The 15,644-nt window shown below is 42.7% G+C and overlaps 1 protein-coding gene across 3 annotated transcripts in view; it reads right to left on the bottom strand.

Annotated features, from left to right (window-relative positions):
* Window positions 1–620: 620 nt before the first annotated feature.
* Window positions 621–15,644, bottom strand: part of GLRA2 (glycine receptor alpha 2) — a 148,202-nt gene continuing 133,178 nt past the window's right edge. For all 3 annotated transcript variants that reach the window (XM_075196998.1, XM_075196995.1, XM_075196997.1), the window contains one exon: window positions 621–2,557. In XM_075196998.1, the coding sequence (XP_075053099.1) occupies window positions 2,279–2,557 (279 nt within the window). In that variant the 3' untranslated portion in view covers window positions 621–2,278. The remainder of the gene's footprint in view (window positions 2,558–15,644) is intronic.

Raw genomic sequence — 15,644 nt, forward strand, 5'->3', positions numbered from 1 at the left:
CTGCCTCTGTCCTGATCTCTCTCTAGGTTTTGGGGAACTGTCTGTTCACCAAAATCGGAGTCACAGCCTGCTGCTACCTTGCTGGTAGCCTCAAATGAGAGAGCGTCTGCATCCCAGGAGAAGCTTGGATGGACAGCACCCCCCGATAGTGGTTTGGATACTGGTGAGGTGTTTTCATTACACCCTGTATGTTACCTGTGCCCGACTTTAGTGTGATTTGTTGCGGGTTATTATTTAAATGTTATTACTGCTGCTTGGTGTTACCATATTGTTAAATAAGCCTATTTATTTTTGTTTCAGATATTTGCCAACTGACTCCCGAAATTCGGGTCGGTCTCTCAGATTCCCAGGAGAGCAGTCAAATATCCCGCATCCTGCTACTGCCGTCCCAAAATGACGCGATCATTTTGGCCCCACCCTCCAGTCACGCCCCTCTCCCAGAAAGAACTTGCTCAAAGTAGGCAAGTATGTGTTTGCCCGGGTGATTTTGAACCTTGGATAAGTGCTGTGTAGGCCCAGCTGCAATACATTAAGCCCAATATCATCTCAGACAGTTTCATGGAGCACAATGATGTTTGTATAGCTGTAACAGTTTAAACGAAAAAATAAGCAGACATTAATCAGATTTTTACCACACTGAGCTTTATTGAATGGAACAAATATTTCTTTTTTTTTTTTCTTTTTTTAAGTAAAATGTTTTACAGTAAGTGTAAAATTTTAACTTCATTGTTAAATTGCACATTTGTTATTCATAAGTAAAAATACCTCATGTTTCTTTCTTTTTTTTTTGCTTTTTGTACTTAAAATATGTATCAAGGACCTGAACCTCATAGGCGGTTTTACCAAAGGCTTATATCAGGATATGAAAACCACAGCAAAAGTTTAAAATTCTTAGGTTTACTCACTGGTATTTGAAAGGACAGCCATTTGACAAAGTTAGAAATTGGAGGCCTGTAAACAAGTTTAACACTCTATCTAAAGAGTTATCCACTGCAGCTACGTTGATGGCAGTGACAAAGCTTTATTAAGCTACACCATACAGAAACAAGTGACAAAATACCAAGGTGCAGAAGGTTAGCACAGTTGGGTAGATTACAGTTTGGCACCTCAAGTTTCATGTAAAAACAGTAAAGATTTCTGGAACATCCAGTGCGCTAGAGCTCATGTAATAACACATCACTTAAGTGCAAAATTTGCACTAAATCATACCAGCCAATAAGATAATTGCTTTCATGATCTAACTTGAATGAGACAAATAAAAGCTATTTACTGATTGGCTGCTTTGGGTCAGTGAATATTTTGCACATAAATGCAATGTCAGTAAATTAGTTCTACTGTCAGGACTAAAAAAAAAGTAAAATAAATAAATATGCGAAAATTTTATCTGGGCATATCTATTGTAAATCGTTTAAAGTGCTGACCGTAAAGAAAACAACAGAGCACACACTTTTAAGTCCAAATATTACGATAAAAGAGTAAAGCAAGATCTTTTGTAAATTCACGCTCACACAAGATATCAAAGTATAAATCTTTATATATATATTTATATATAATATGTATACATAAGTATAAATCATTATCAACGGAAAGAACCACATGGTGCAAAACTAGTTACTAACACTGTGATGGAATGTACTGTAGCTCAGTAGATTTCTTTCAGATACTGTAAAAAGGCAGCAATTTCTTTAAAAAATTTGGTCCTTGCCTCAAACCGTGTGTCACCACGTGTGTATCAAAATGGCGACCTGATCAATTTGTTACTAAATGGCATGATAATGTGCAAGATTTTAATTGAAGTGAGTTGATTTTAATTAACATCTTAGCGGCAGTGCTGGTTACTTTGGACCCATGTAAAACAGAAAGGCTGATTAATAATACGGGCCTAATCAAACACATGTACTGTAACCCATAGCAACCAGACATATGCTTAAATACGTCTAATTTATGTATGACTGAAGGCAGCTGATTGGCCGCTAGGTGTTACAGGACATTTTTGTAGAATTTCCCAATGTCTTTAAAAATATCCAAAAGTTATTTAAATAATGATTTTCTGAGAAAAAAAGTAAATGGAAGATAACGTTAAACACCAGAGAGAGAATTATTTCACTCATTCAGGATTAATATTCTTCTTTTCTCCTCAAATGTTTTTGTTCCTGCTTTTTGTCCTCAAGGATGGTACAATAGGTGGATATAAAACCAGTCTTAATGTCAAGGGGATTTTTCACTATTTATTTACAAGCACACTTTGGCATTTAGTTCCCTAAAATAAATAAGTGGCTTATTTTTTGTGTACATCTTCGTGCCTTATGATTTTGTACGTAATCCAGTAAAAGATGTTGAAAATAAGGAAGGCCAGTGGAAAGGCAGCCCGGGATATTGTATCGATGCGTTTGGCACGATCAACAAACTTCTTCTTGATAGATTCGGCATCCTTGGGCGGAGGAGGGGGGAGGATGGGTGGAGTTGCTTTCACCGCAGTACCGTCTTTTACTTGTAGACAATGGCCCATTCCATACCCACTGAAGTTAAATCGGCTCTCACGGACTAGATCTTCATCCTAAAAAAAGAACAACAACTTGTGAGATACTTTCAAATGGTTATATTTACTGGAATACCTAATGGTGAACATTATAACAATCATTTCTCATATAAAACAGAAAAAAATACTCAGTTGAGTTCTACGGAATCTAATGATTTGGCTTCTGATTTGCCCAATTGTTGCTGCACTACATGGAATTACATTACTTGTTTATAGTACTTGCCCAGATTTACACTATCTACAACTATGGAATGATTTTTAAACTATAATTTTTTAACTGCAACAAAGTAATCTGACTTATTACCTAAAGCCTATATATATAATTTACAAACATTACAGTATTTAATTTAACAATGTCATTTCACAATGAAGAGACAAGGTCCTCATTAGTGGAACATGACTTTTTTATGCAAGAAAAGACCAGATAGTTCTATTACAAAATGACCAGTATCAACACTGTTATAATCAACTTAAGAGGTTGAATAAGCACTTCCCTTCCGTCCACTCCACAAATCAAAATTTAGGGTTAGTTTTTATACATTTGTAATTGCTGTACAATATCATCAGCAACCTCTTAATCTAATTAAAATACAAGTTTTTGTGATGCCCACAAGTTGTATACTATCTGTATATTACCTAACAAAAATAATTAGTATATTTTGTTGTCTTTGTACATTTAAAAACAAGGTTGCTGTAATAAACATATTGCAATAGAATCTCGACTAACGTCAACCTATACTGCTTGTGTGTTCTACTTTTAAAATAGAACCAATGAATAATCAATCTGATATAAGGGACACTATTCAGATAGAGAGCATATTATGATCACTGTGTGCTTGATAAGCCTGGGAATTGGAGTGAGAATTGTATGCATTTTACCACAAATTAGTAACAGGTTCAAAGTTGACAGTGGCTTTTACTAACTGGGCAGTCACAAAACGTTTGATTACTAGAGATAATTTTGGTTAGATATTTGTGTTCTCCCATCTCTGAAATATTTTCACTGTGGGCACACACACACACATACATACACAGAGCCTGATGCAGAGTTGTTTGCAAAATGGTAATAAAACATGCTAAAAAAAACATGCAAAATGTCCATATTCTGTATTTCCACCCATATACATAGCCGTACACATCTCGAGGTGAGTCCGGCTTCACATTGGCAGCATATCGGTTCATCATCAGTGCATTATTAATGTGTATTTGCACTTGCCCTCTAGCAGTTATAAAAGATACCCCTCCTAACAGGCATGTTTCTGCAGGTCGACTGGAGCCGAATTTGCACGAATGCCCTTCCTGTACTCAGCCTCCATCAGACCATCTTCCCTCCATCGTTCTGCCTCTCCAGTCGTAAAGAGGTGCAAGTGCCGGTTACAAAAAAGCCCACATGGGCGCATATGTATCTGTTCTCTGGGTGAGCAAGAACAGTGTGAATGTGTCCAATGACATTACACAAACTGACATAAATTCAACTCACTTACGCTTCTCTGTCTGTCTGTAATACCCAGTCTTGTTTTATTGCTGTGTTCCTAATTGTGAAACGCTACAAAATATGCTGACACTCTATAAATAAATGTTAATAATAATAATAATAATAACTCAGCATCAGACTCATGTACTGTATATAAAATATATATATATATATAGGTGTATCTATACATGTGAGAAATGTGATTTTGCTAAGCTGACGCCATCTAGTTGCCTTATAGCCATTTTGTTCTGTTATTGCTTAAATACAAATTAGATGCACCTGTTTTGTAGGAGTAATTCATTATTTGCAAGGCTATGCTTATAACCTTGGACATAGCAGACAGGAGATAAGCCAACCCCCCCCTGTGGATTTTTCCTGTGTGATAATGAGAAAATGTATCAACATCTGTGTGAAGGGAACATGAGTGGTTAAAACCTTTTGGGGCGTAGTTTTCTGTAATACGTGATTTTTGCTATATAGATAGGGACTTGTAACTAATAAAGCAGAGTTTATTGTACACTCAAACCATGCAGTGTATTAAATTCTCTCCAGCTGATGAGCTCATAACTGATAGACTGACACTTACAGGTGAACAATCTGATATAGATTTGACACACGTATACAGTATATGTCAGTGCATACGTTTATATGTGTGTATATATATTAGTGCTATACATACACAAACATCCTATTCTACAATTACATATAAAACACAATTTATTTAACCTAGTTATATTTTCTCTATCTGAACAAGATAAAAATTGTATATGGTCTTTAAGGGCTGAAACGTTCTAACATCCAGGAAACAAAACAGGCAGCAGGAGTAGAACAGCCTAAGTGGAACCCTAGGGGGCTGGATATTGTGAAATTGTGATTGCAGTTGGCTGAATGAAAAATAAACAGCGGGGAAGTCAGGGAGTGATAAACACAGCCTTAGTGCAGAGAATGTGCTGTAAATGGAAACAGTTTAGAAGTCTAGTAACTGCATAGAAGCCGTGAAAAGATTATTTGGCTTCCAGAGGGGTCCTTACATTTCTAATGGAGAATATAAGTTAGGTAACATGATCACCACTGAGATCACTAGTGTAATGTTTACAGTTAAACAAAGGTTATTGTCCACATACAAGTAAGACTAATATTTACCACAGATGATCTTAAACTATAGGATGGGACCTAAAACATGGTTCAACAATTAGGTATGGTCCTCACAATCCTCTCTTTGCAATCCTATGTACTGACAACTAATAAACATGGAACACTTTTGATATTCTCTTCACTGACTTATAGGAGTTCAGCAGGTCTCCATTCAACGCAACGGACTTTTGTGTTTTAATGCGCTGAACAGGAATTCATTCAATTAATGGTGTCTTGCAAGTGCTAGCCTACACTTCTCTGCCATTAAACTTCCTTACAAGTAGAAGCACATGTGAATATTTCTCTCTATATGAGCTTGTTCATCTTCTAGCATGGATACATAACCGTCATCACTATCACTCGGCACTTACATCTGACCTGTAGCTGGTGCAGGTGATACAACAGAACATGTACCTATGAGATGGCCGAAGCTTGAATCAGGCATTGCTGCGTGCACTCTGGCTGGGCACGTCCTTACTGTACATGGACTACAGGCATACGCCCACTCCCCTCCCAGTTCCGCCCATGAGATCCTAGGCTATCGTAAGGGTTCTTTGTAATCGAAGATGAATTGGCTGTTACTGCTTTCACTGGTGTATAGTCCGGTTCTGGGCATGTGCAGAGCGATATATGCAACATGTATCAGTAGTTACGTTCCTTAATAAATCAGGACCACTATATAGAGATGTGTTTTGATAGAATAGGCCTAGCATATCGTATCTTGCGTTAACGTATTTTGCGCAAGCTCTGAAACGGACCTTACGCTGATGGTGCCAACCCTCAGTCCAAGTATTCATTTTGCTTCATTTCAACATAAGCCAGGGTCATAGCTTTTACAAGCACTAGATGCTATTTATATTTAGAGAAAGGAACAGACCGAAGCTACAGACGAGTGGATAAAGAGGATTGTGTCCTCTGTTAGCAATTCTCCAATAAGCACGACTGGTGAAGTACTAGCCCCAGTCCTGAATGTCTACAAGCCAGAGAGGGTGTCTGCTTAACGTACCCACATTATAACATTATAATCCAGTCATACAGTTCATTAGCTTTTACCCTTAATGTGTATGGGAGACACACAATACAATTTGATTATAAATGTAAGATCACAGGGTCACATAAAAATTGTGATACAATGAGCTGGATTTTTTTTCTACTGATACAATGGGATATATAAACCCCTCAATATGTATGTAGGTTATTTTTTAACATTATCTTTTTCATTTATGATGGAATTGTAAAATTAAACATATTGTGATTTGTGTGGGTAGCACTGAAGTAAAACTGTGAAACACCCTTAGAGAGTTACGTATTTTATAAACCAAAATTGAAAATGTTATTTTATCCTGCAATAAACCATGTAAATAAATGTAATTAAAATGTCATAAGTAAAAAAAACACTATGCTCCAGGCTCCCATGATAACTGTCCAAAGCCTATATATTAAACACCTTACGGGGGTAACATTTAATTGTAATCTCTTGGCAAAGATAAAGCAGATCTGATTTATTAATATATGTATATATTTTTCTGAATCTTATTATACAGGATATACTAGAGGCAACAGGAGAGGGGATTTTATTCCAAACAATAATTGACTTTCTTGTTGTGTTTGAAGAGTTTGTAGCATCAGGGATAGTATAAGAATGAAGGTTCAATGTAAAGCAATAAACTAAAATATAAATACACATTTGTTAAGAATCAATGTTAGCCTTTGTTTATTTTTCTATTGTTAGCAGAGCTCATATGTCCCTGCTTCACTTACATTTCACGTTGTTTGCCTTTTATCACATTTTCTGATTCTTGAGAGTATTTATATTTTAGGATTTATATCAGCTTGTATTGACTTATTTTAATTTATGTTGGCTGGGTAACGTTCCCTTGGGTGCTGCATTCCCCACCTCCACTGCTTCTTACCTTAGCAGCTGGAAGGTAGTGGAGGCATCCTCTGCTCTTGGGAGTGTGGCACCTGTCTGTGACTTTATAGCCAAGCGCCACAATCCCAGCTTATCACTGACATTGAGGAGCAGCAGGAGACAGCTTCACATGTAGCTTCATGTCATCAAGCCCTGTAAACTGAGTTAAAAGTCACTGAGAAAACAACCCCCAAAACCGCTCATGGCAACAGTGGTATAGAGAGTGAAAGCTGGACAGGAAATGTTTCTGAGCCTGCATTTGGACACCCCTGCACTGATTGGGATGAAACCAACATGAGGTGGTCCAGTTGGATCCTGGCCAGGTTTTAGAGGGGTTATGGTCCTAGTTGGATCTCCCGTTGGTGTAGGCTGTGTAGAACTTTGACTAGGGAAGCCTGTTCTGAGCCTGCATTCGGACACCTCTGCTCCGATTGGGATGAAACCAACACAAGGTGATTCAACTGGAATGTCACTCACCGGACCGTGAGTGCCTCTTCCCGGACATTTAGGAACCGTGGCCGTCCACCATCCTGAGGGTCTGCGCATGCGCAGCCCTTTTCTATACTTCAGTGTATACCCCTTTAACTTAATTGGCAGATCAGGCAACCTCCCTATATTAAGCACCTGTGGTCACTACCACGTTGCCTGATCTCGGAGTCTCATTCCTCATGAGTCTCTGAAGGTGTTCCTGTATTACTTGTGTATTCAGTGCTGCTGATTCCTGTGGTTTCCAAACCACTTCTACTACTGTGGTTCCATACCACTTCTACCATCAACTGTGTCATCATGACTGTTTGCTGATTCCTATCCGCTGCCTCCGTGCACTACAGTCTTCTACACCACTTCAACGTTATTTTATATCTATGTGACTGTTTACTCATTGCTATCCGCTGCCTCCGTGCACTCCAGCTTTTACCTCACTCACCTGCTTCTCATTAAGTCTGTTTGCTGATTTCTATCCGCTGCCTCCGTGCACTACAGTCTCCTGCTTGCAACTCGCCTGTGTTCAACATCATGACTGCCAGCTGACTACTATCCGCTGCCTCTGTGCACTACAGTCTCCTGCTTGCAACTCGCCTGTGTTCAACATCGTGACTGCCAGCTGACTACTATCCGCTGCCTCTGTGCACTACCGTCTTCTGCTTGCAACTCGCCTGTGTTCAACATCGTGACTGCCAGCTGATTACTATCCGCTGCCTCCGTGCACTACACTCTCATCTCATCTTTGCTGTGTCTTCCTCGAGACTGCCGCTTTTCATTACCATCTGCTACACTTCGTGATCTACAGCTCCTGCCCTGCGCTGCACTCCTGTTTCCCATCGCTGTTGGTTCCTGTGGTTGCTACTGGTTACCTCCGTGTGCCGCTGAGTCCTGCCGCTGTGGTCAGCGCTATCGTCCATCTCCTGCTGATCCACTCTCCACGCCTTCACGTGTTCCACTGGCCTCTACCCTCCTGTCAGCATTGGATTTGTATCTCTTCTACTACCCTCTGCTGGATCATCTCCATTCTCCTGGGTTTCCTATGAGTCCAGTTCCACGTGTTGCTGACTCCTGTGGATTCGTGTCCCTGTCGGTCTACTCACCTGTGCGCTGCACCTGCTAGACCGCTGCTTCTCCTATCCAGGGACTTCCTATCCAGTCGGCCTCCAGCCGCTCAGGTACCGCTGCAATCCCATCTGACTGCTACTGCTGAACCACGGTATGCATACTTCTCATTGACTGTGCTGTGTATTGCATATCTTGCTGGACTGTGTTTGGTTCTCTCTGGAGTCTGCTATCCGCTGAGTCTATTGCCATCATTGACTGTGTTATCATTGTGCTGGACTACTTCAAGAGACTTTCTAGATTGCAGACCTGTTCAGTCATTTACATATATATATACCTATATTGTGCATATTACTGTGGATCGTGTATAAGGTGCCTGTGTATATCCTGTGTTGCAGTCTTCCCCCGTGCACCTCCTCACATATATATGCAGTGGTACAACTTGCTGATGTCAGACCACTGATCCCTGTTTCCGGTATCACCTGTTCCATTATCCTCTCACATAGCAGTGGTACAACTTGCTACCGCAGACCACTGACTACCTGGATACCTCCACTTGGATTCCATTCCTTCACTCAGACAGCGGTACAACTTGCTACCCGCCGACCGCTGACTCTCATCACCTCCTTGTTTCTGTTGGACATTCCTCCTCACTATAGCAGTGGTACAACTTGCTATCGCAGACCACTGACTACCTTCACGTGTCCTTGTCCATACAGTTCCTTGTGTATCATTACCTCATTATTACCAGTGTTGCTAGTCATAGACTTTCCTGAGCATCTCATCGGTCATCATTTCATGTTCCGTGATCACCCAGCTACCAGAGTACCCTATTACCATCTACATTGCTCTGGTAAGCCTACCATCTGGTGATCCCTGGGTAAAGACTCCTAGTGCCCGTGACAGTAAGATCAGGCCATGACAGACCCAGATGTGGAACCTACCGCCAAAGAGATGCTGCAACATCTGGTTAGCCGTGTGGAGCAACAGGATGCCCGCCAACAGCTGTTACTTCAGTGTTATCAGTCATTAATCTCCCAAGGAACATCTGGACAGACTGTGACAGCTACTACTGAAGCTCCTGTGCTTTCCTCCGTTTCCCCATTGCCATCCCAGGTGTCTATAGCTTCCACGCTTCACCTGCCTACTCCGTCAAAGTACGATGGAGACCCCAAAACTTGTAGGGGTTTCCTTAACCAATGTTCAGTCCATTTTGAGCTCCAACCTCAAAATTTTTCTACCCATCGTTCCAGAGTGGCCTATCTTATCTCTTTGTTTTCAGGACAAGCCCTGGCTTGGGCCTCCCCTCTGTGGGAGAGGAACGATCCAATATTACAAGATAGTGCCAAATTCATTTCTACATTCCGAAGTGTGTTCGATGAACCAGGTCGTGTGACCTCCGCTGCTTCCAGCATCCTCCGTCTGCGACAAGGATCTCATACTGTAGGCCAGTACGTCATTCAATTTAGGATCTTAGCCTCTGAACTTCAGTGGAACACTGAAGCCCTAGTTGCCGCCTTCTGGCAGGGGCTTTCCGATAAAATTAAAGATGCACTGACTACCCAAGAGCTTCCTTCGTCACTTGAAGATTTGATCTCTCTATGCCATCGTGTTGATATGAGATTTCGTGAAAGAGAGGCTGAGAAAACGACTTCTGCTAAAGCACCTTTTCGCTCTAACCCTCAATTTCGTCCAGTGTCACCCGCTGTGATTCCCATGGAGATTGGACGTTCCAAGTTATCTTCTGAGGAGAGGAAACGAAGAGTCAAGAATAGACTCTGTATCTATTGTGCTGATTCCACTCATGTCCTCAGCTCCTGCCCTAAGAGATCGGGAAATGCCAGGCCCTAACTAGTTCTGGAGAGGTGAAGTTAGGGTCCCTGGAGTCCTCTCCATCGTCTATGAAATCTAAAGTCTGCGCTTTTGATGTGACTATTTCCTTTGCTACCAAGACCTTTGAGTCACAGGCATTGATTGATTCCGGAGCAGCAGGAAATTTTATTTCCAAATCGTTAGTTAATCAATGGTCTCTACCAATGATTACCTTAAAAACTCCCATTACTGTGACGGCTATCGATGGATCACGTCTCATCAACGGTCTCATCACCCAGAGTACGTCTCCAGTAACCCTTCAGATTGGTGCTCTGCATCATGAAGAGATATCGTTTTTAATTCTTCCTGTTACGACAAGTCCGATTGTCCTAGGCCTTCCATGGCTTCAGTGTCACTCTCCCCAGATTGACTGGCGCACCCCTCAAGTCACGTCTTGGGGGCCTGAATGTCACCATCATTGCCTTTCCCAAGTCATTCCTCTCAAGGTACAGCAAGCTTCCATTTCAGCTATTTCACCGGGACTCCCTCCTCAATATGCTTCATTTACCGATGTTTTTGATAAAGCTCAGTCTGAACGTCTTCCTCCTCATCGTTCTTGGGATTGTCCGATTGATCTTCTTCCTGGCAAGACTCCTCCCAGAGGCCGGGTCTATCCACTCTCGTTACCTGAAACTCAAGCTACATCTGAATATATACGGGAGAACCTCCAGCGTGGGTTCATTCGACCTTCCACCTCGCCCGCTGGAGCTGGGTTCTTCTTTGTCAAAAAGAAGGATGGATCATTACGCCCTTGTATAGATTTTCGTGGACTCAATGCCATTACTATCAAGAACCGGTATCCCATTCCGTTGATCACTGAGCTATTTGACCGCATCAAGGGAGCTCGTATTTTTACTAAGTTGGATCTTCGTGGTGCTTACAATTTAATCAGAATCCGTTCCGGTGACGAATGGAAGACGGCGTTTAACACCAGAGACGGGCATTACGAATATCTGGTAATGCCTTTCGGGCTATGTAATGCCCCCGCTGTTTTTCAGGGCTTCATTAATGAGATTTTTCGGGACTTATTATATTTATGTGTCGTCGTCTACCTGGACGACATATTGATTTTTTCACAGGACCTGCCTTCTCACCACCAACATGTGGCAGAAGTCCTCTCCAGGCTACGGAAAAATTCATTGTTCTGTAAATTAGAAAAATGTTCATTCGAATTACCCCAGATTCCATTCTTGGGGTATATTGTTTCCGGAGTTGGTCTGAAGATGGATCCTGACAAAGTAAATGCTGTACTACATTGGCCCCAGCCAACTACTCTTCGTGCCATCCAGCGTTTTTTAGGTTTTGCCAATTACTATAGACGCTTCATTCAAGATTTTTCTTCCATTGCATCTCCTATTGTGGCCCTGACTCGTAAAGGGGCTAATCCTAAGCAATGGTCTACTGAGGCTATTCAAGCCTTTCAAACATTAAAAGAGTCCTTCTCTTCGGCTCCAATCCTTCGTCAGCCTGATGTGACACTCCCTTTTTTCCTAGAAGTAGATGCCTCTAATGTGGGCTTAGGAGCTATTCTCTCCCAACGCTCGGAACAGCAAAAATTCCACCCTTGTGCCTTCTATTCTCGGGGTCTCCTACCCGCAGAGAAGAATTATACCATCGGAGACAAGGAATTACTGGCTATCAAAGCCGCATTAGAGGAATGGAGATACTTGTTGGAGGGAGCTCGCCATCCGGTGACGATCTTCACGGATCATAAGAACTTGTCATATCTCCAGTCTGCCCAATGCTTGAACCCTCGTCAAGCAAGATGGTCTCTTTTCTTTTCCCGTTTTGAATTAATAATTACCTTCAAACCAGCTGCCAAGAACAAAAAAGCTGATGCCTTATCTAGAGCCTTTGCTACGTCCTCTGATATAGAAGAGGTTTCCAACCATACCATTCTAGACCCCAAATGTATCTCACTGGCTGCTTCATCTACCAAAACGCTACCATTTGGGAAGACCCTCGTGCCTTCTACTCTAAGGAGGAAAATCCTTTCGTGGTTCCATGCCTCTCGTTTTTCTGGACACGCCGGTGAACACAAGACTTTTGAGATCCTCTCTCGAAGTTACTGGTGGCCTTCAATGAGGAGAGACGTCAAAGAGTTCATTGCTTCCTGTGAATTATGTTCGCAATTCAAATCCTCCCGCAGAACCCCAGCAGGGTTGCTGCGACCACTACCCATTCCGTCCAAACCATGGACCCATATTAGTATGGATTTCGTTACTGACTTACCACCTAGTAAGAACCATAACACTATTTGGGTGGTAGTGGACAGATTTTCGAAGATGGCTCATTTCATCCCTCTGTCTGGTTTGCCTTCCTCGTCTATCCTGGCTGAACATTTCATTAAAGAGATCTTCCGTATCCATGGATGTCCATCTGAGATTGTGTCTGATAGAGGAGTACAATTCGTGTCCAGATTCTGGCGAGCCCTTTGTAAAACCTTGGGCATACGATTAGCACTCTCATCTTCTTACCATCCACAATCCAATGGACAAACCGAACGTGTCAATCAAGATCTTGAGACTTTTATAAGGATATTTTCATCAGCCAATCAAGACAACTGGGTAGAGTTACTCCCTTGGGCTGAGTTCGCCCATAACAACATGTACCATGAGTCATCATCCAAAACTCCATTCTTTGTGGTTTACGGTCACCATCCGTCTTTTCCGGAATTTCCTGCCCTCCCGCCCACCCAAGTTCCTGCGGTGGAGACTGTTTGTCAGACCTTTAAAAATATCTGGTCTCAGGTTAGAACCTGTTTAAAGAAGACATCTGTCAAATATAAATCTTTCGCTGATAAGAAGAGGCGGGCTATTCCACCACTAAAAATTGGAGATCGTGTCTGGTTATCCACAAAAAATATTCGTTTGAAGGTTCCATCCATGAAATTCGCCCCTCGTTTTATTGGTCCATATAGGATCATTCAAGTTATCAATCCAGTATGTGTGAAACTCCTTCTTCCTAAGAGTCTTCGGATTTCTAATGCCTTCCATGTATCTTTGCTCAAACCTCTTATTATCAACCGTTTTTCAACTCCTCCCTCAGCTCCGCAGCCAGTTCAAGTCCATCAGGAGGAGGATTTTGAGATTACCGAGGTACTAGATGCAAAAATTTCGCGAGGAGTCCTTCACTTCCTCGTTCATTGGAAGGGCTTTGGTCCTGAGGAGCGCTCTTGGATCAAAGCTGAAGATCTTAATGCTCCTGCCCTTTTGAAGAAGTTTTACGCCAAAAATCCGGACAAGCCCGGTTCCAGGCGTTCTGTGCCCACCTTTAAAAGGGGGGGTACTGTCACTCACCGGACCGTGAGTGCCTCTTCCCGGACATTTAGGAACCGTGGCCGTCCACCATCCTGAGGGTCTGCGCATGCGCAGCCCTTTTCTATACTTCAGTGTATACCCCTTTAACTTAATTGGCAGATCAGGCAACCTCCCTATATTAAGCACCTGTGGTCACTACCACGTTGCCTGATCTCGGAGTCTCATTCCTCATGAGTCTCTGAAGGTGTTCCTGTATTACTTGTGTATTCAGTGCTGCTGATTCCTGTGGTTTCCAAACCACTTCTACTACTGTGGTTCCATACCACTTCTACCATCAACTGTGTCATCATGACTGTTTGCTGATTCCTATCCGCTGCCTCCGTGCACTACAGTCTTCTACACCACTTCAACGTTATTTTATATCTATGTGACTGTTTACTCATTGCTATCCGCTGCCTCCGTGCACTCCAGCTTTTACCTCACTCACCTGCTTCTCATTAAGTCTGTTTGCTGATTTCTATCCGCTGCCTCCGTGCACTACAGTCTCCTGCTTGCAACTCGCCTGTGTTCAACATCATGACTGCCAGCTGACTACTATCCGCTGCCTCTGTGCACTACAGTCTCCTGCTTGCAACTCGCCTGTGTTCAACATCGTGACTGCCAGCTGACTACTATCCGCTGCCTCTGTGCACTACCGTCTTCTGCTTGCAACTCGCCTGTGTTCAACATCGTGACTGCCAGCTGATTACTATCCGCTGCCTCCGTGCACTACACTCTCATCTCATCTTTGCTGTGTCTTCCTCGAGACTGCCGCTTTTCATTACCATCTGCTACACTTCGTGATCTACAGCTCCTGCCCTGCGCTGCACTCCTGTTTCCCATCGCTGTTGGTTCCTGTGGTTGCTACTGGTTACCTCCGTGTGCCGCTGAGTCCTGCCGCTGTGGTCAGCGCTATCGTCCATCTCCTGCTGATCCACTCTCCACGCCTTCACGTGTTCCACTGGCCTCTACCCTCCTGTCAGCATTGGATTTGTATCTCTTCTACTACCCTCTGCTGGATCATCTCCATTCTCCTGGGTTTCCTATGAGTCCAGTTCCACGTGTTGCTGACTCCTGTGGATTCGTGTCCCTGTCGGTCTACTCACCTGTGCGCTGCACCTGCTAGACCGCTGCTTCTCCTATCCAGGGACTTCCTATCCAGTCGGCCTCCAGCCGCTCAGGTACCGCTGCAATCCCATCTGACTGCTACTGCTGAACCACGGTATGCATACTTCTCATTGACTGTGCTGTGTATTGCATATCTTGCTGGACTGTGTTTGGTTCTCTCTGGAGTCTGCTATCCGCTGAGTCTATTGCCATCATTGACTGTGTTATCATTGTGCTGGACTACTTCAAGAGACTTTCTAGATTGCAGACCTGTTCAGTCATTTACATATATATATACCTATATTGTGCATATTACTGTGGATCGTGTATAAGGTGCCTGTGTATATCCTGTGTTGCAGTCTTCCCCCGTGCACCTCCTCACATATATATGCAGTGGTACAACTTGCTGATGTCAGACCACTGATCCCTGTTTCCGGTATCACCTGTTCCATTATCCTCTCACATAGCAGTGGTACAACTTGCTACCGCAGACCACTGACTACCTGGATACCTCCACTTGGATTCCATTCCTTCACTCAGACAGCGGTACAACTTGCTACCCGCCGACCGCTGACTCTCATCACCTCCTTGTTTCTGTTGGACATTCCTCCTCACTATAGCAGTGGTACAACTTGCTATCGCAGACCACTGACTACCTTCACGTGTCCTTGTCCATACAGTTCCTTGTGTATCATTACCTCATTATTACCAGTGTTGCTAGTCATAGACTTTCCTGAGCATCTCATCGGTCATCATTTCATG

This window comes from Mixophyes fleayi, chromosome 2 (genome assembly GCF_038048845.1).
Source record: "Mixophyes fleayi isolate aMixFle1 chromosome 2, aMixFle1.hap1, whole genome shotgun sequence".
NCBI lineage: Eukaryota > Metazoa > Chordata > Amphibia > Anura > Limnodynastidae > Mixophyes > Mixophyes fleayi.